This window comes from Stegodyphus dumicola, chromosome 5, assembly GCF_044657685.1.
Source record: "Stegodyphus dumicola isolate Sdum_Otavi_A_Nest chromosome 5, ASM4465768v1".
Taxonomy (NCBI): domain Eukaryota; kingdom Metazoa; phylum Arthropoda; class Arachnida; order Araneae; family Eresidae; genus Stegodyphus; species Stegodyphus dumicola.
The window spans coordinates 126,740,776-126,762,566 of NC_140772.1; the positions used below are offsets into that span (position 1 = coordinate 126,740,776).

At 35.3% G+C, this 21,791-nt stretch overlaps 1 protein-coding gene across 3 annotated transcripts in view; it reads right to left on the reverse strand.

The window, feature by feature from the left end:
* Positions 1-378: 378 nt before the first annotated feature.
* Positions 379-21,791, reverse strand: part of LOC118198398 (G protein-activated inward rectifier potassium channel 3-like) — a 223,008-nt gene continuing 201,595 nt past the window's right edge. For 2 of the 3 annotated variants that reach the window (XM_085817040.1, XM_085817041.1), the window contains exons 4-6: positions 18,860-19,137; positions 18,231-18,471; positions 379-2,865 (exon numbers count right to left, since the gene is read on the reverse strand). In XM_085817040.1, the coding sequence (XP_085673166.1) occupies positions 18,234-18,471; positions 18,860-19,137 (516 nt within the window). In that variant the 3' untranslated portion in view covers positions 379-2,865; positions 18,231-18,233. The remainder of the gene's footprint in view (positions 2,866-18,230; positions 18,472-18,859; positions 19,138-21,791) is intronic. The other variant, XM_085817042.1, reaches the window with a different exon arrangement.

Genomic DNA, 21,791 nt, shown 5'->3' on the forward strand with positions numbered 1-21,791 from the left:
ATTTAGTGACAAAAATTTCTGGTGACTTTGCTAAAATAAATTTTGTGAACAGAAATTTCCTGAAAATGCTCATCAACATCATATTTTTAACTGTTTCACTTCTGATTTTCCAAACCTAAAAATACAAAGTAATTTAATTTAAAAAATATTATAAATAAAGCTTATAAACAAAAAAGGGTTTTCATATATTTTGCTGTAAAGTTTGAATATACTAAATTCTGATTTACAAAAATTTCCATACTTTTTTCAGTTTCCTTCATTATATTTTAGGGAAATGCCTTATTGTTTTATTTTTCAAATGAAGTCTGGATTTTATTTGCGACAAATTATACATTTTATAGATGAAAAAAGTTATGAATGTTTAATGAATAAGAAAAATCAATTTTTCCTTTTATTTCTAAACAAGTAAATAAACAAGTACATGCTTAAAAAATAAAGCGGTATTCTGCTTACATTTCATTAAAGAATTGCAACAGCTATTCTAGACATAATAAAATATACAGTTTTTATTTTATTTTTTAAAAAAATGATCTAAACAAGTGTATAAAAGATCAACTAGATAACAATATGTATGTAAATCATACAGCAAATATTTACAGAAATAAGAAAATGCAATACTAGAACAAAATATTTTGTGCTGCAGTTCTATAACTTTTATTTTTCTGCAGTAAATTTTATTCTGTCCGTTGTATAATGTCCTGCATTTTTATAGTTCAACTATATTTGATATATCCAAAATGATTTGCACTCATTATCTGTATAAAAAATTTTATGACAATGAGCTTTGGAAAATCATTGTTACATATTTGCTTAAGCTATATATTTCAGTAATGCAGTTATAAGAAATTCAATAACTGTGTGTAGTATTTTTATTTTATTTTCCAAGTAGCTGTCTAATTACATCACAGAATGAGGAGGATGGCATTTTTCCAGCTACTATCTTCGTCATACCATACATAATTAAATTTAAGAGTTAAAGATGTGCACCATTTTGATAACATTTTTTTAGTATCATAAGTAGCGTTATTTTGGAAAGCTTTCTTTTAAACTACAGTGTATTTTTTAATTAAGATCACAACACCTTTGCATAATAAAAAAATTAATGCTCTCCCTTATATTCATTGCATTGAAATAAAAATCAAACTTACCCTTTTCCTTTTAACAGCATCAAATTTTTAGGGAAGAGAAATATATGAAATTATTTTAATATCACATGAAGTAACTCCATAATAACTTTCTAAAAATTACATTTATGACACAAATATCATAATATCTTAAAAAGCACCAGATGAAGGTCACTTTCTTTCATTACACAATGAATGTGCATAATTTAAAAGACAATATATTAGAAAAAAGCAATATTCTTAACTTTACAATATGCATAGCTTTGAATTGATTTTTGTATGGCAGTCTGAATAATATGCTGTACTACTTAAAGAGAAATCAGAAGTATATTTAGAAGGCAATAAATGAAAAATAAAATACATGTGACATAGGATGCAGCACGTGAGGTCTTGGATATTAAGATGCATCTGGCTTTGCTGTATCAAAACTGATAAAACATTGATATTTTGATGTGTCTGAAAAGTAAAAGATATCGCATGTTGGTACAAGAAATTTAACGATGCTTTTTTAAATCCCGATAGGAACAGTATGATAATATTAGTACTCCAAATTATTATGTACAATCACAAATAATTTGCAATTGATATAACTGTTTTGAGGAATCACAGAACTTTTCAAACTACCTGGAATGTATTTATTTTGGTCCCATCATAAAGTTGTTTTGAAATAAGAAGACAATGCAAATAATTTATCATGACAAAGTTTGCAATTTCAAGACATCAAAATTTGTTTGATAAAGTAATACTGATATCTAATCTGCCTTCTAAAAATGTATTTACATATGAGTATGTATTAAACATAATAAGCAGCAGTTTTGCAATTATTCAGATGCTCCATGTAATCAAGTGTCTGTACATACATTATGTTGATATACACATTGCACAATATGGCATTTAGTGATAGCAAAAATGCTAACGAATTTAAACCAACTGGAATGCATAAAAGTATAAGATTTTATATACTGTATTCTAAAATTTATATGCTTAAATAAAAAACTAAACATGTATGGCACATCTGGTGATTTTCAGTCTTAAAAATTGCTATTTAAAGTGGCATAAAACATTTTTAATAATACACAAACCTGATATAATTTCATTATATGTGGACAATTTAAAATTACATGAATAATATAACACGTTGGTTTCTTCGTTCATGTACCCATTTCATTAATATTTTTTTTCAGATGGCAAAACATAAACATGAAAGATCAGTTTCTAAACAACAGAGAATTTGATTCCCATCAAAATAAAATGTATAATCGTTTAGACTTCAAATAAGACATGCAATTAAAATAAAAGTTTCATTGCATTAAATTCTTTTTACATCATCAGAATTACTAAGTTTATATTTTGTAAAACAGTTAATTGAATATCACAGTCACTGTATGGGGTTTTAGAAGGAAAGAAAGTTTTTCCATCAGTGCTGCTTTTGATATAACTGTAATGCGTTCCTTTATGAGAATTTGGCATTAATGTTGAGCAGAAGCTCTAATAGGCATTACACTAAAATTAGTAATAAGACCATCCATACTAAAATCTAGTATTTGTGACTGCATTTTTAACAAAAGCTTTGTCTTGAAAATATCTTTGGTCATATCACTGTCTTCTACAAAAGATAAAACTGCTGCTACTCTTCAGAAATCTGGGATATCACAGAATAGTGTCAACTGAAGAGTATGGAGAACCCGTGGATGATTCTAGTTTTGCACTATCACTATATTCTCTTCAATCACCATAAAACCTGTAATAAAAAAAGGTGTTTCAATTATTTCGCTTACACAAGCTAAGTTGATTTACCCATTTCAACTATAGTGATATTCCATTATAGTACAATCATGTCCTACATCTGCTAATTTGGAATCCATTGCTTACAATCGAAAGTGACTTCTCAAGGAAGAGGGGCTGCTGTTTATGTTTGTAAATACATATCTCTATTATTAAATAATGAAGAACCCATATGTACAATTGTACGCATGTATATTTGTTTTTTTCACTGTGAAAAAAATGGGGCACATAAAACCACCAAATTTTGAACATGCATAATCCTTCATCCGAACTTATGCACCTTGAAGTCAAATTTTGAATTTGTTCCTTATGTGAATTTAATGAAATTTTGCTGTGTAAAGCAATGTGCTGCCATTCAGCAAAGCATGAGATATATTTTTTCTTCCTAATTTAATTAAAAACTCAGCGACTTAAAAGAAGTGTGTTGCCAGAGCTTCCATTTTTTTTTTCTAAATTTAATCTGCTACTGATTTTAATAAACTAAAACGATTTAAATGCAATAAATGCAGTCGTCATCTCTTATTATTAATAGTAATTAATACTGATAGTAAATTAATATTTCATCTTTCATTATTAATAGTAATTAATGAGCTGAAGCTCATTAAAATCATTTTTTGTGATAATGATTTTAATTATAATAACAGCAGGCCATAACATAATGGACTACTGAAATATAACTGCTCGAGCATTCCAGTACTGTCATGGTTTTAAGCACATGTATCCTTCATTTGAGCCGAGTATGGTTGTCTCTAGAACATTAGGTATGTTCTCAACTTTCAAGTGAAAGAAATTGTATTAAAAACTGAAAAAGTTGTTTTGAAAATTTATCTTGCTCAAATGTGTTACTCTCAAAACTGAAACTTTATACAATTTTACTGAATGCCTCTCTTACAAGTAACTAGAAACATCTTTAAGGTATTCTGTAAAGAAGTTGAGGAAAAAACGAAGGGATGAGTTAAAATTTATATTAATCTGGAACAGGGTAAATAAGAATGGGTAAACAGCAAATCCAGACTAAAAAGGGCAGACCAGGATTATATATATATTCTTATAATTATCCTAATAAATTCTTAAAATATAAATTATTATTTTCAACCTTTGTATAAATCAGTTCTTACACCAATAACTTTAGAAATATATGTCTATAATTCAGTTTCAAATTGCAATATTTTTCCATGTTAAAAAAAAATCAAATACATGTACTTGATTTGATGCAAAGTAAGTGAATGTTTATTTTACATCACATTTGTTTGCTATGTAAACTAAACAAATAAATCGATTATTTCCGTTATTAACGTAACCGGCCTTTATAATATTAGAAGATAAGCTTTAGAGCAGGGTTTCTTAAACTTTTTTCAGTCGCGACCCCTTTTTATCACAGAGATTTTTTCGCGACCCCCAGGAGACCCCATAATGTTTACAATAATTTTGTGGGACCCCATAAGTATTGCTCAAATCCGACACACGTGTGAGTGAAACTGTCAATTTTTTCACTTGTACCGTAATATACTATTGCAGTTTTAGGTCATTAAATTTATTTTCTAATTCTAAGACATAAAACAATGTAAGAAGTTTGAACGTTTATATTATAAAGAAAATTTGTTGAAACGCTTTCGTTTTTTTCTTTGTCTGTAGTATCTTATCCTTATTTATTTTCAGATATATTGCGTAAAAATATTTGGTAATTGTAAAATTATTATAATAAGTTAAAGAAATATCATTTTGAAATGCCATTTTGCCGATTTTGGAAATTTCTGGCAATCCTACGTTTTCACGAATTTTCTTGTACGAGTTGAATCTTTTTAGTCTTTCTTTTAGTTTGTTGCTGTTTGATACAGCCGTGGACCGCGATGATGAGTTTTCGCGATGGATAACCTGGTTTGAGAGTTATTTGAACTTTACTTTATCCGTTTGATTAAAAAATTATCCTTATATTAAAATATTTTTTTCTTAGTTATCCAGAACCTCTGTTTGTTGCTAATTGTCAGCCCATTTAGCATTATCTCGAATTTGTTGAGTTTGAATTTAAGGAGAAGTACTTTTCCGTTATGCACGAGACACGCTTTTGAGTGTTTATGAAAAAAAAAAATCAAACACATGCGGACACCCAACAACTATGACTAGAAATAAGTATGTTGCCTTTTATTCTTATAACAAGAAATTGCCTACATCTCACTATTATGATATTACGCAGTTCATCAAATTCGGCAAATCGAAGTCAAAAGTGAAAGTGCCGTTTTTTACATAAATGTTTAAACTGAAAAAAGGCATTACGATTTCACGCGGTTTGCATAATTTGGGGGTTTATCGCGGGAGCTGCGAAAAATCAAGTAGTACAAAATTTTCTGTGTAGATTTCAACAAAAATTGTACTTGAAATCAAAATAGCGTCATTTCTATAGATTTTTTGGAAATAAAATTAAGTTTTAAGAAATTTCTCTACGGTTCAAGTCTTCTTCGGCTCTGGTAATAATGATGAAATGTCTTCTTATTGCTTGGCAAAGTCTCTGAACCATTTCCCGTGGGCTCGAAAAACAGTTGTGTACCTTCACTGTGGGCTCTTGGCTCAGCGGCAGTGGCGTAGCAAGTATAACTGGCGCCCGGGGCAAAATACCTTTTTGGCGCCCCCCTTAAAAACTTTCAGTAATATAATAAATAGAATATATTCTCAATAAGAAAATAATGCAAATAATAATAAAATGCTGAATCTGCCATAAAATACTCAAAAATATATTAAGAATAATCACTACCTAACTACTAGCCTTGGATTAGGAAATGCATCTGTGTCGGCACAAAAATCAGACGTACGATGATCTAGAATTAGTTAAAAAGGTGTTATTTATTTTACATATTTATATAAGTGTTTTTAAAAAGTACAGTTTTTAAATAATTAAAAGTTTAATATACATTATAGATAAATAGATATGTGGCAACTTGCCTACTACAACTCAATTCTGCCAGTCTGGTAACCCATAGCAACCAAAAACAAAATAATATTTATTCTATTCAATTGTTATAATTATTTAACGATCTGTCTCAAAAAATTGTACTACCATAATTGGTGACACGTATTTATTACGAATAGCAACCTTCAATGTTGCACGAATATGGAGTTTATATGTCAAAATTCTGAGCAGCAGTAAGTTATCCAGTGTGATGAGATGCAAGTAAGACATTTCACCTGTCATTTCAAGCGTTGTGCCGCATTCCGGCGATTCAACATATTTCTGTCATAATTTCAGCGGATATATGTATCGTCTACTGTATTTGAGCCGCCAATTTCTCTGATTTCAAGTACCAAGAAACTGTGTCACTATATACATAGTGATTATTTTTCTATAGATATTATTACTGTGCATATTTGATTGATCTAAAGTGGATGACAACGATGCTGCTTTACAATTTTCGCGAGTCGCAAGCCACCGCCTTTTTGTCGCCGAGACCCATCGTTATGGTTCATTCAATTTTATGCGCAGTTGAGTCACATTACTGCCGACGAAACTCAATTTTATACAGCGATCGCCGCGTTAGAATCAGAGGTACTGCAATCAGCTCGTGAAATAATTCTGAATTCACCGGTGACGGACAAATACAAATCTTTAAAAAAAAAATAATTTCTGTTTATGAAGAATCCGAGACAGAATCAAGCAGTTATTGCACGATTTACGGTTGGGTGATATGAGGCCTTCTCAATCGCTGTCTAAAATGTAAAATGTCTAGCCGCCGGTAACCTAACGGATAACATTCTCAAAACAATATGGATGAATAGACTCCCATCTAACATGCAAACCATTTTAGCAGCCAGTACGAAGCCACTTAAAAATCTTCCCGAAACCGCTGATAAAATTCACGAGCTGACAATTCCAGCTCAAATAAACGCAGTGCAGGCTCCTGCTATTGTGGCGTTACAGGCTCAAATTGATGATTTGTCCAAACAGGTTGCTCAGTTAGTAGCCATCAAGCTGAAACATTTCAGCGCAACCGCTCCACATCACGTGGTCGAAATACACGTCGTAGCCCACTGAGGAAACGTTATGAAAGCCGGGTATTCATAACCCGAGTATTTGTTTTTAACCACCACAAATTTGGAAACAAGGCAAACAAATGCCGCCCACCGTGTCGTTATAACGACCAGGGAAGTTGCTCGAAGTTGTGAACGACAGCGGCCGGAATTTTGCATGCCTTTTCGTTATCGAAAAGAATTCGGACTTGAGGTTTCTTGTAGACACCGGGGCTGATGTTTCTGTCATTCCACCACATTTTCACGAACAAAAGCGCCTTACCAACTTACAACTTTATGTAGCAAATGGAACTCCTATTCAAACTTTTGATGAACGCCTGATATCTGTTGATTTAGAATTGCGCCGCAACATCCAATGGCCATTCATTATTGCTACTGTTTCAAGTCCTATTAGTGGCGCTGACTTTTTTCAAAAATTTTCTGCTTGTCGATCTTAAGAATCACCGTTTGATATATTCCGAGAGTAATTCGCATTAGTCAAGATTTGAGCATTAAACTGATTTCGGGTAACTCCCCATGGCATCAACACCTCAGAGAATTCCCTACAAACACGCACCCAGTTATAGGTATTTTCGAACCCAAGCACGATGTACTACATTATATTGAAACTACTGAACCTCCAATTGCAGCTAAACCAAGACGCTTACCTCCGGACAAGCTTAAAGCTGCCAAAGAAGAATTTCAATACATGATAGAACAGGGAATTTGCCGTCCTTCAAAAAGTTCATGGGCTCTATCTAATTCGGAAACGAAATGGTAACTGACGCCCGTGTGGCCATTATCGTCGGTTAAATGCAGCTACAATTCCTGATCGTTACCCAGTCTCTCACATTCAAGACTGTATGCAAGTTTCAGAGGGAAGAGCTATTTTTACAACCCTTGATCTTGGGCGGGCGTATCACCAATTGCCCGTTAACCCAGCTGATATTCCAAAAACTGCGGTTATTACGACTTTTGGACCATTTGAGTTTCGGGTCATGACTTTAGGCTTATGCAATGCTGCTCAAACATTCCAACGCTTCATGAATCGGATGTTAATCGGCCTCGACTTTTGTGTACCTTATTTTGATGATGTCTTAATCGCCTCCTCTTCAGAGCAAGAACACCTACCACATTTGAGAACAGTTTTTGAACGTTTTCAAAGGTACGGTGTCGGTCTTAATCCTTCTAAATGCGTTTTTGGCCAACCGAGAGTATCCTTTCTTGGTCATGAAACTTCCGCTGATGGTGTTCGACCGCTTCCAGACAGAGTCACCGCTATCCCCGATATACCCGTACATCTTCAGTGAAGGACTAAAGAATCTTGCTATGCTCAATTTTTATCAACGTTTCTTACCTTATGCAGCGACCATACAAGCTCCTCTAAATTCTTTTTTGGTTTGAAGCAAGAAAAACGATAAACGTGTTACATAACCTGGACCGCAGAATCCCGCGAAGTGTTCCAAAAATGCAAAAATGATTTAATTTCGGCAACAAATTTTGCAGTATCCTTCCGCATCTAAACTATTATCACTCTACGTTTATAAGGTATTTTTCCCTCTTTCCTAGCCTGCCTTCGTGGTGTAGTGGTTCTGCACGCTGGGCCGGTACTCCAGAGGTCCGCGGTTCGATTCCCGGCGAAGGCGTAGCATATTTTTCATATCCTCTACTTCCCAAAAATAACCTAATGTCTCTCCACGTTGACGTTGCTCAGCGTGGATCAACAACAGCTATAGGAGCAGTTTTACAACAGAAAGATCAAGAATTATGGAGACCACTTTCACATTTTTCTAAAAAAAACTTTCACCAGCACAAACCAAATACAGCACTCACGATCGCGAATTGTTAGGAGTTTATGAAGCTGTCAAATATTTTTGACATATGCTAGAGGAACGCGTTTTCATGATCGTAACAGATCACAAACCCTTAACCTATGCTTTTCAACAGCGTTAGGATAAAGCTTCTCCTCGTCAAATGAGACACCTAGACTTCATAGGGCAATTTTCAAAAGATATCCGTTATATTGAGGGTTCGCAGAATATTGTTGCAGACACCTTGTCTCGTATTGAACAACTAGCCGTTCCTTCGCGAATAAACTTTGCTGCCCTTGCGGATGAACAACACCTGGATTCAGAACTACAAACCCTCTTGAAAAGCATATCTTCCACCAATTTGTCATTTACTTCATCAAAGTCTTGAAAAGCAAATTTATCATTACTTCATCAAAGTCGATCCTTTCAAATTTTTTTCCTTCCACACTTAAAAATGCTAGATGGCTTAGGGGATCTTGTCCCATTGTTGATTATAAATATGTGAAAATGTATTTTAATTAGCTGAACGAACGTTCATAGCTAGCATTTGATAATGAAATAGTAAGTAGTATTTTAAGTGAGACTCTTAGGTTTGGAAAAACATTTTCTCTATAGATCTGTAGTGGAGTTTTAGGTTCCGTTTCTTTTCTACTGCGGAGTAACGTCATGCAGTCACATTCACTGCTCAAAAATAATTAGGGGATGTTGTGGGTTTGGTATGAAATAACCATATAATCGACAATCTTTTTGAACAAAAGGAAATAGAATAGATTATAAAGGAAAATTATATTGTTTACAAAGTTGGGAATAGGCAAATTTAGTCTGTGACGTCGAAAACTATGTGTTTAAGATAAGGAGTGACAAGCGACCTGCAGCATTCCTTTTGTAGTAGGAGATTTAAAAACAATTGAAAAGTGGTGTGGTGGTGTATTTAATTATGGCAAAGCACACTAGGGCTATCTGCCTAAGAGGAGGGATGCCTTCGTGAAGGACTTTCTAAGGGAAACTGGCTCGTATACACGTTACACATGGGGAAAACCACGAAAACACCCATGTAGCCAGCCCGTTCGCGGGATTCGAACCTCGGACCGAACTACCAGTGTTCAGCGACTTTACCGCTCGGCCGCTGGTGGGCAACAATTGAAAAAGAGTTGACTGTTTGTAGCAGTCAGTCCGATGTTTTAGCAAGATGACTTAGTTGAATCGGTAGACTGGAAGGCCATCAGTCCTTTACAGCAGAGTCAAACGCAATCCATTGTAGCGGAAGCGTTAGGATTTTCAAAAAATGTTATTTCCAGATTATGGAATCGGATTTTGGAAACTGGATATGTTTGAGAAATTCGGGACAAGGTCGTGTTATCGTTTTAAAATAAAAAGCGGGAGATATACGTGCATTTCGTTTAAAAAAATAAAAATATATCTCTACTTTGGAGAAATAAAATGGTCAGAAAGAACGTTTTGGTTGATGTACTGCAAACATTTTATTACACATCTTATCAGACAAATCAAGAAAATAAATAATTAATTATATTACAATAGTTATTAATTTTAAATATATTTTCCAGAAATCGATCAAAATAAAAACTGAAATTTTCCGGAAAGTATTGTTTGGAAACCATTTGGCGCCCCTCTAGGAGCAGCGCCCGGGGCATCATGCACCCCCTTGCCCCCCCGTCGCTACGCCACTGCTCAGCGGTTATGGAAAGGGGGAAAATTATCGAATTGAGTCTTGATGACTAGGTGATTAGTGCTCTTTTGTCGGGCAAGCAGGGAAACGGTCCGATTTCCTTTCAATATCCAGTTCCAGTGCTCTAGGCGTTAGAATGTGGGATGCACCCTTATTGCTTTCACACGGCAGGTAGATGAATGCAGTTTTCCCAAGGAAAAAAAATATTATCATCAGATAAAATGTATGTTACAACCAGTGGCATAGTGAGGGGGGCAAGGAGGTGCATGATGCCCCGGGCGCCGCTCGCAGAGGGGCGCCAAATGGTCTCCAAACAAGATATTCCGGAAAATTTCAGTTTTTATTTTGCTCTATTTCTGGAAAATATATTTAAAATTAATAACTATTGTAATATAATTAATTATTTATTTTCTTGATTTGTCTGATAAAATGTGTAATAAAATGTTTGCAGTACATCAACCAAAACGTTGTTTCTGACCACTTTATTTCTCTAAAGTAGAGATATATTTTAATTTTTAAAAACGAAATGCACATATATCTCCCACTTTTTATTTTAAAACAATAACATGATTTTGTCCCGAATTTCTCAAAGATATCCAATTTCCAAAATTCGGTTCCATAATCTGGAAATGACATTTTGGGAAAATCCTAACGCTTCCGCTACAATGGATTGCGTTTGACTCCTGTAAACGACTGATGGCCTTCCTGGCTACCGATTCAACTAAATCATCTTGCTGTGACATTGTATATTCACTGCTACGAAGCATTCAATGCATGTCAATTTTTTTAATAAATACTACAAAAGGAATAATGCAGGTTGCTCCTTACTCCTTCTCTAAAATGCATAGTTTTCGACGTCACAAACTAAATTTGCATATTCCCAGCTTTGTAAAGGTTATAATTTTCCTGTATAATCTCTTCTATTTCCTTTTTTTCAAAAGGTTATTGATTATATGGTTATTTCGTACTGAACCCACAGTAACCCCTAATTGTTTTGAGCAGTGAATGTGACTGCATGACACTACTCCGCAGTAGAAAAGAAATGGAACCTAAAACTCCACTACAGATCTATAGAGAAAATATTTTTCCAAACCTAAGAGTCGCCCTTCAAATACTACTTACTATTTCATTATCAAATGTTGTTCAGCAAATTTAAATAAATTTTCACATATTTACAATCAACAATGGGACAAGATCCCCTAAGTCATCTAGCATTTTTAAGTGTGGAAAGAGAAAAATTTGAAAGGATTCACTTCAATGAAGTAAATGATAAATTTGCTTCATCCAAGATAAGAAAAATGTATACATAGTAATTAATTTATTCAAGTAATTATATTATTATTAATAAATATAAGTGCCCGATAAATATAAGTTGAGGTGCACGTGATTGAAGCGAAATGAGGGCAAATAAAAAGTTTTTAAGTTGGCTGGTGGTGTGTCTGATAATTTTAGATCTTTGGCACTCCAAACACGAACGTGTCCAGTTGGCTATGTCCTTTTGCATGCTAGGCCATACGAAACATTGCTGTATCAGTTTCCTCGAAGCCTTGATGCCAGGATGCGATAGACGATGTAACTGACTAAAAATGGCATGGCGAAACTCGGAGGGAACATAAGGTCGAAATCTTGAATCCTGAACATCACAATAAAGTGATTTTCCAGGTGACAGCTGCGTAAGTGCAAGTTGAGATTGGTGGAAGATTTGCTTTTCAAGAGGGTTTGTAGTTCTGAATCCCGGTTTGTTCGTACGCAAGGGCAGCAAAGTTTATTGGCGAAGGAACGGCTAGTTCTTCAATACGAGACAAGGTGTCTGCAACAATATTCTGCAAACCCTCAATATAACGGATATCTGTTGAAAATTGCCCTATGAAATCTAGGTGTCTCAGTTGACGAGCAGAAGCTTTATCCGAACACTGTTGGAAATCATAGGTTAAGGATTTGTGATCTGTGAAGATCATGAAAACGCGTCCCTCTAGCATATGTCGAAAATATTTGACAGCTTCATAAATTCCTAATAATTCGCAATCGTAAGTGCTGTATCTGGTTTACGCTGGTGAGAGTTTTTTAGAAATATGAAAGTGCTCTCCTTAATTCTTGATCTTTCTGTTGTAAAACTGTTCCTTATACCTGTTGTTGATGCATCAACGTGTAGAGACATTAAGTTATTTTTTGGAAGCAGAAGAAATGAAAAATATGCAATGCCTTCGCTGGGAATCGAACCGTGGACTTCTGGAGTACCGGCCCAGCGTGCAGAACCACTACATCACAAAGGCACGCTAGGAAAGTGGAAGAAATACCTTATAAACGTAGAGTGATAATGGTTTAGATGCGGAAGGATACTGCAAATTTGTTGCCGAAATTAAATTATTTTTGCATTTTTGGAACTCTTTGCGAGATTCTGTGGTTCAGGATATAGCACGTTTATCGTTTTTCTTGCTTCCAACCAAAAAAGAATTCAGAGGGGCTTGTATGGTTGCTGCATGAGGTAAGAAACTTCGATAAAAATTGAGCATAGCAAGAAATTGTCTTAAGTCCTTTACTGTAGATGGTTGGGGCATATCGTGGATAGCGGTGACTCTATCTGGAAGGTGTCAAACGCCATCAGCGGAAATTTCAGGACCAAGAAAGGATACTCTTGGTTGGCCAAAAATGCATTTGGAAGGATTAAGACTGATACCGTACTTTTGAAAACGTTCAAGAAACCGTTCTCGAATGTGATAGGTGTTCTTGCTCTGAAGAGGAGAAGATTAAGAGTCATCAAAATAAGGTACACAAAAGTCAAGGCCGTTTAATACCTGATTCATAAAGCGTTGGAATGTTTGAGCAGCATTGTATAAGCCGAAAGTCATGACCGGAAACTCAAATAGTCCAAAAGGGGTAATAACCACAGTTTTTGGAATATCAGCTGGGTTAACGGGCACTTGGTGATACGCCCGCTCAAGATCAACTTTTGTAAAAATAGCTTTTTTCTCTAAAACTTGCATACAGTCTTGAATGTGCAGGACTGGGTAATGATCGGTAATTGTAACTGCATTTAATTGGTGATAATCACCACTTAGCATTTCATTTCCGAACTAGATGGAGCGGACTGATCCATGAACATTTTTAAGGACGGCAAATTCCCTGTCCCACTATGCATTGAAATTCCTCTTTGGCGGCTTTAAGCTTGTCCGGAAGTAAGCATCATGGTTTAGTGGCAATTGGAGGTCCGGTAATTTCAATATAATGTAGTACATCGTGCTTGGGTTCGGAAATACCCATTAACTGGGCGCGTGATTGTGGGGAATTCTCTGAGAAGTTAATGCCATGGGAAGTTACCTGAAATCAATTTAATGCTCAAATCTTGACTATTGCGAATTACTCCCGGATAAGATAAGTTGGTTGTGAAATCTATCAAACGACGATTCTTAAGATTGACAAGCAAAGAAAATTTTTGTAAAAAGTCAGAGCCAATAATAGGACTTGAACAGTAGCAATAATGAATGGGCATTGGAAGTTGTGGCGAAAATCAACACATATCAGACGTTCACCAAAATCAACAGATATCAGGCGTTCACCAAAAGTTTGAATAGGAGTTCCATTTGCTACATAAAGCTGTAACTTGGTAAGGCGCTTTTGTTCGTGAAAATGTGATGGAATGACAGAAACATCAGCCCCAGTGTCTACAAGAAACGTTAAGCCCGAATTCTTTTCGATGACGAAAAGGCGTGCAAAATTCCGGCCGCTGTTGTTCATGACTTCGAGCAACGGCCCTTCTTGTTTCCCTGGTCGTTATAAAGATACGGTGGGCAGCATTTGTTTGCCTTGTTTCCAAGTTTGTGGTGGTAAACACAAATACCCGGAGGAGGGCTGGGTCCCCTTTAAGATCATAAGATCACTTTGTGATCAGGTGGGTGGGGAGCACTCCAGCAATTTCAACCCAGAGGAGGGCTTTCATAACATTTCCTCAGTGGGCTACGATGTGTATTTCGACCACGTGATGTGGAGCATTTGCGCTGAAAAGGTTCAGCTTGGATGGTTACTAACTGAGCAACCTCTTTGGACAAATCATTAATTTGAGCCTGTAACGCCACAATACCTGGACCAGGAGCCTGCACTGCGTGTATTTGCGCTGTAATGGCCAGCTCGTGAATTTTATCAGCAATTTTGGGAAGATTTTTTAAGTGGTTCGCTACTGGCCGCTAAAATGGTTTGCATGTTAGATGGGAGTATATTCATCCACAATATTTTAAGAATGTTATCCGTTAGGTAACCGGCGGCTAAGTTTGACATTTTAGACAGCAATTGAAAATTCCTCATATCACCCAACGGTAAATCGTGCAACAGCTGCTTGATTTTAACTACATATCACCCAACGGTTAGGTTACCGGCGGCTAAGTCTGACATTTTAGACAGCAATTGAAAAGGCCTCATATCACCCAACAGTAAATCGTGCAACAGCTGCTTGATTTTAACTATCTTGGATTCTTCATAAACAGAAATTAATCTGTTTTTAAAGATTTGTATTTGTCCGTCGCCAGTGGATTCAAAATTATTTCACGAGCTGATTGCAGTACCTCTGATTCAAACGCGGCAATCGCTGTATAAAATTGAGTAATGTAACTTAATTTAAACTGCGCATCCAATTCAATGAACCATAACAATGGGTCTCGGCGACAAAAAGGTGGTGGCTTAACTGCCACTCGCGCCAATTGTGAAGCAGCATCGTTGTCAACCACTTTAGATCAATCAAATATGCACAATAATAATATGTATAGAATATGCTCAATAATAATATGTATAGAAAAATAATATGTATATAGTGACACATTTTTTTGGTACTTGAAATCAGAAAAATTGGCGGCTCAAATGCAGCAAACGATACATATGTCCGCTGAAATTATGACAGAAATATGTTGACTCACCGGAATGCGGCACAACGCTTGAAATGGCAGGTGAAATGTCTTACTTGCATCTCATCACACTGGATTTTGACACATAAATCAGACACATAAATTTTGACACATAAATTCCATATTTGTACAACATTGAAGGTTGCTATTCGTAATAAATACGGGCCACCAATTATGGTAGTACAATTTTTTGAGACAGATCGTTAAATAATTATAACAATTGAATAGAATAAATATTATTTTGTTTTTGGTTGCTATGGGTTACCAGACTGGCAGAGTTGAGTTGTAGTAGGCAAGTTCCCACATATCTGTATATTAAACCTTTGATTGTTTAAAAACTGTACTTTTTAAAAACACTTATATAAATATGCAAAATAAATAACACCTTTTTAATTAATTCTAGATCATCGTAAGTCTGATTTTTCCGCCGACACAGATGCATTTCCGAATCCAAAGCTAGTGTAGTTAGGTAGTGACTATTCTTAATATATTTTTGAGTATTTTATAATTCAGCATTTTATTATTATTTGCATTATTTTTTAATTACGCATATATTCTATACACTGTATTACTGAAAGTTTTTTTTGTGGGGGGGGCAGAAAGGTATTTTGCCCCGGGCGCCAGTTATGCTTGCTATGCCACTGGTTACAACTAGAAAATTTTGTTCTAAAAAGTGTTCAATTTTATGATTAAAATAGTTTTTTTAAACTTGCACGTAGATTATGTACTAAAAAATAAGCGAAGCAATTGAAGTTAAATATATTCACTTGTCATCGTGTCGAAAACTAAGTGAGTTAGAATATTTAAACATTTCCTGCAAACAATATATACATTTTCATTTTTAATACTATTATTATTCTGATGTTGAAGAGCAAATTAAAGAGAGTTTATTTACTACAACGAAACTAAAAACTTTACTAAAAAACATTTTCTGATTCCAAAATGAGTGTTATTACCTCTAATATTCATTTCTGGAGAAATAGAAACTAGTCACTGCATTTGTACTGCACTAAAAATTTATGATGCATGATCCAAGAAATTTTTTATTTATTTTTCTTCCATGTGGCGTTGCAAATAGCGGTCCCAGAGTTGATCTGCCCTTTACATCAGGCATATAAGATGTTTAATTTTTTTTAACCGCTTCACAGTTTTCGGTTCAGCAAAGAAATGCAGATGAAAACCCTGGAGCTTTGGAAATTAAAATCCTTATTGAGTTTTAACGTATTCAGCAACAAAAATTTAGTTTTTTCATTTAGCGATATAAGATATTACTTTGTATGATAGTTGTTCGATGATTTATATTGTTACACAATTTTTTCTTTAATTGCATATACAGGAATGCATTGATATTTTAGAAAGTAAACATCTTTCTCAACTAGCGAAGTATTTATTCAGTTTTTTTATGATCTACATTTTCAGAATGCTAAAATCACCTTTGAGGTATCAAACTGTTATGTGAAATTTTCATATCTCAAGCTATTTACAGTTTCTTTCTTTGGGAGAAATGAAGCTGGGAATGAAGATTCGTACTGAGTGGATGAATATTAATGAAGATTCGCGCTGAGAATTAAATTCAGAGAACTAAAAAGTGGTACACGTCTGAATTCCTGTATACATGCTTAGCATTCCAATATCTTATTTCATTCCCTCCAAAACACAATTCTCACGAAAAATTAATTACTTTCTGAACACTACTATAGCAAGTGAGTGGTTAAGGCCGCTGAATGCTGTTACTTCGACGTCAGGCAATCGAGCTCGCCGCATGGTCAGTTTTCAAAGTTTTTCCCATGTGAAACGTGAATACGAGCCAATTTCCTCTAAAAGATCTCCACGAAGGCATCTTTTTCTTTAGGTAGGCAGCCTTTGTATGCTTTCCCATATTCAATTAACCTAAACAGTGTCTAACTTCTGAACGAACTGAATGACATTATAGATGCAAACATATAACAACGGATAAATTAATAAAACTTTTTTTTATTTTGAATTAAAAAATGTTCCATAATAATTGGTTTAGTAAAAATTTGTATTTCATTTGTTGCACAATTAAAATTCATTCAGTCATCAAAATTATTCATTAAAAGGAAGGGTTTGTAAACATAGTTATGAAACGCTCATAAGTTTAGCTTTCTTATTTAGAATATAATTTTATTTTTATTTGTCGGATTAAAGAAAGTGTTATTTACCTGAGCGAAAGGGGCTATCGTGGAATGCCTTCAAAGGAAATTGGCTGATATACCCTTTATATATGTGGGAGAACAAGAAAAGTTCATGCAGTTAATCCATTCATCGGAATATGAATTCAGGTTGAATTATCAGAGTTAAATAAATACTATCCACCCAGCCGCTAGTTATGTGGAATATAAACAAATAAAAAAAAAAAATTCCACTCAAGCAGTAGTCGTGAAATGTATGTCATTTAGAAATAACATTAAAATTAATTTTCATCACCTGAAACATTTATATTTATTACACTGCCTTAAAATGCACATTAAAAAGTGGAATTAAAGTGATAAAAACACTTATGAAAAGAATGAAACGAAGACAATTTCAAATTCGAATTGAAACCAAATTAAAAAGAATTTAATCAGAAATAACTGAATAAATTATGCATTTTTTCCTAGAAGATACCAAATTTGCCAACAAGACATGTGAATTCAAAACACAGACAATTTTGCCCAATCCATTAGCAGAATCCCATAAAAGAACCCACTCTATGGGGTGTCATAAAATAGTCATCAAGCCTCAAGTGTTAGAATTCCTACCCCTGCCACCAACGACAAACTGTCCCAAGCCCTCAGTTGCTGTATACTTAGTTCGGGACACATATGTCCCAGCCCCCGAGAAAAGGTTGAGAATCAATATAATTTTCTATAAAATTCATAGAAATTAAAAATTGAGAGCTATATAAAGAGGAACGTATATAAAGACGAACCTTTCAGCATTCATCACAGCTTCCTGATAATGGATTATTATCTCCGCCTGGAGTCTGGGAACTCGTGGAGTGTGCTTCAGGCGTGGATTCGCTTCTTCTAAAAGAAGCGAGACTAGCGGCTTCAGTTGTTGCCCCGCAGTAACTAACTGCTCTTGAAGATACGGACATAAGGCGGCGATATTCGCAATAATCTCTGGCGCTGCAGAGTGGAGTTTCTATCTCATAAGTATTGTTGAATTTCCTGCAAGACATAGTAAAAAAAAGTATTAGTGCAGTTGCACGCAAATAATGGGGGAATCGATTGTCTTTAGTAGTAGTCTGATTTCTCTCTCACCGCGGTCTCTCCACAATCGCCTGGCGATACTGCACACAGCTTATGGCATAAGAAGTTTCAGTAATGAGAACGGCAGGAATAAACCAACTAGCTAAATAAAAAATTTTAAATCAGTGAGATATATCCCTGCCACCCTCCCTGCGATAGCAAGAGACTATTTTAGGATGAAAAGATGTTACTGGGAATATCAGTTTTACATTAAATTACGGTGCTGGGATAAAAGACGTTAAAATTTCCGTATCTTTATTACACTTAGAGTTTGAAATTCAAATATCAAGTTTGAAATATTTCTTACCTATAATCAACAAGAAACTCTCCCGTTTCCTTCTGATATGACACCATTTGTTCGAAACGATGTCCCCATAATATTTCTGTTGGCACAAAAGAAGTACGAGCTTGAATAGACTGCCCAGTGGATTCAATAGTACCTTCCAAGGCTACAACAAGCTCGTAATTGTCACTCAGAATATCTTGCGCAGACATGTTGTAAAAGGGGCTGGATTCGTCTATTTCATGCACGATGGTTGCTGGCCAGATAAGAAATACTCGATCTCCAGCATCGTCTGATCGAACCTAGAATAAAAGAATTTTCTTACATATTGCTAACTATCTCAGTCATTGTAGTGAAATATAAGAATTCGATTTGGATCATGAATTCTCACTAACCACAATTTTAATTCAAATTCAAGTATTTCAACCTGTTATTCAAGTGCAGTCTTTGTTGAGAATTAAGAAAAGTACATATGAATAAGAAACTGAATATGCCTCATCGGTATACATGGATATAAATGATTAAACACTTCCCATATAAAAACATATAAATGCTTAAACATTTCGCAAATAAAGAGCCATAAATGATTAAACACTTCCCAAATAAATAGGGGATGGTAAATGTGTACCAGAAGTTTATTAACTTTAAAACTAGGCAAATTCATCATTTAGTTTGGTTTTAGATAAATTCTGCAACATTTCTCTATACTTAATATCAATCCAAGATTACTTAATTTAAAACAAAGCTTATGGCCCTTCTGTAGAATGAAAGCTTCATGAAAAATTACATCAGGAGTAAACAAGTTACAAAAAAAAAAAAAAAAAAAAAAAAAAAGCAAAACCATAATAAGTTTTTGCTATTGTTTCAGTCTTTTAAGAGCCAACAGTACAGAAATAATCTTATTGATCTGTGTCGAAAAGAAATAACTAATCAGAATCAAGACCGAAAGTGAGCCATCCGGTCTGGATTTTAGAGAATTCATTTACGTTTCTCAACCTTTCAGCGTTTCTATCCAGTTTTCAATTATCATTTTCAGCATGTCGTCCCTCTTATACAATAACAATAAATACAATAATGTATTTTGATGGTAAAGCTACATTACGACCTTAATTACAGACCTTACAAATTAACAGGAATAAATAAATTTATTAATACAGTGGAACACAGTTTACACGTCTTTCACGGGATCATTCACAAACGATGCATAAATGAGAAAGACATGATAAACGAAATTTTAATTTATGATGTCAAACATACACTGGTAGACAAGTGCTAAAGACGAATCACAAACGGCTATGTAGGACGTAAAAAAGTAAGTGTGATTGGATGCCAAGTGAAAGAAAATAATGCCAGAATACTACGACATAACAATAAAGATAATTTATTGCGCTCTGCAATCCAGAAGCCTTTGAAAAGTGTTCAAGGGTCAAAATGGTTATTTTGTGCTGAATACATAAAATTTGGGGGAGGGGGAATGCAATTACCGTCCGTAGCCATTCTAGCGTAAGATATTAATTCGAGATACTGTCACCATGGAGGGAGTTGCAAAATTCCACAGGTCATGTCATGCTTTGCCCCATTCCTCTGTCAGTGCACTGATGAGGGTATCCCTGTTTATTGGAAAGCATTGCCGACCAGAAAAACTCCTTCCCAAAGCATCCCAAACATTTTCAATGGGATTAAAATCTGGGGATTGTGCTGGCCATACGAGGCGTAGAATATCCTCGCTTTCTAGACACTCCTGGACAGTGACTGTTCGAATGTTATGTTGCGTTACCGTCCATCATATAAATTTAACACCTAAACACCACGGAAAATGCGAACATGAGGCGGCAGAACATCATTATGTATCGTTGACCAGTCATAGTCCCAGATGGAAGCGCATAAAGCGACGTACGGCCGTTAACTCTCACGCCCCATCAGTTGTCCACTATCAGACGAGCGACTGAACCTACTTTCATCTGAGAATAGTCAACGAGCCCAATCGTCTACCCACCAATTGCAATGCTGACGGCACCATTACAAACGGGCGGAACGTGACGTATAGACAATGGAACGCGTACAATTGGATGGCGGGGGTATAGTCCTCCTTGATGCAAACGTTTGGCTACAGGTTTTCTGGAGATTCGCTCGTCAGTAGCAGCAAGTAACTGATTTGCTACTTCAGTAACTGTGCTGCGTCGGTTCCTTTTTGTTGATAGCACTATATACTTATTTTCTGCGGGCGTCGTACTGCGAACACCACCTCTCCCGTGACGTTTGCTACACATTCCGTTTGTTTGAAATGATTTCCAAAGCCTTGAAACAACATTGTGGCTAACGTCGAACTCCCTAACAACATCCGTTATTATCTTGCGAATAATATGGCCCGCGTTAAATCACCCAAGTGATGTCGGAAAGGCACACCGAAAATAGCAAGTTCCTCAATAGATTCTTTCGCGTTAAATTTTGTTTTTGAACAACAATGGTCAATACGCATCAAATCTTTTATATCTCTTACCAGCGCTATCCCATGACGAACAGCTTCCGCAATCCAAAATATGCATACGCACAACACGTCTTACTGCATCCCACACTCAGAGCCGATCCTAGTGGGGGGGGGCACAAGATGGTGCACAGCACAAGAATCTAAATTTAAGGAGCACGAAATAATTACCAAACATATTATATTTCTAAGTGCCTCCGGAGAAGAATTATGTTGTATATAACAAACAGTTATTACCAGTGCCTATGTTATATAATCAAGAGTAATGTTCAATGTAATTATGTAGGTAATGTACACAGTGCATTAAGTGTAGAAATGAGTTTTGTAAGGAGTCTTAATGTATCCAGTAGAATGTTTAATTACAAAGATATTCAGATATTCATGGTTGTCCCGGCGGGGAACAACCCTACTGGTGGACTCAGAGATTTCGGCGAGCCTTTAGACTGCTTGAGGTTTCAAATGGACTCCTTG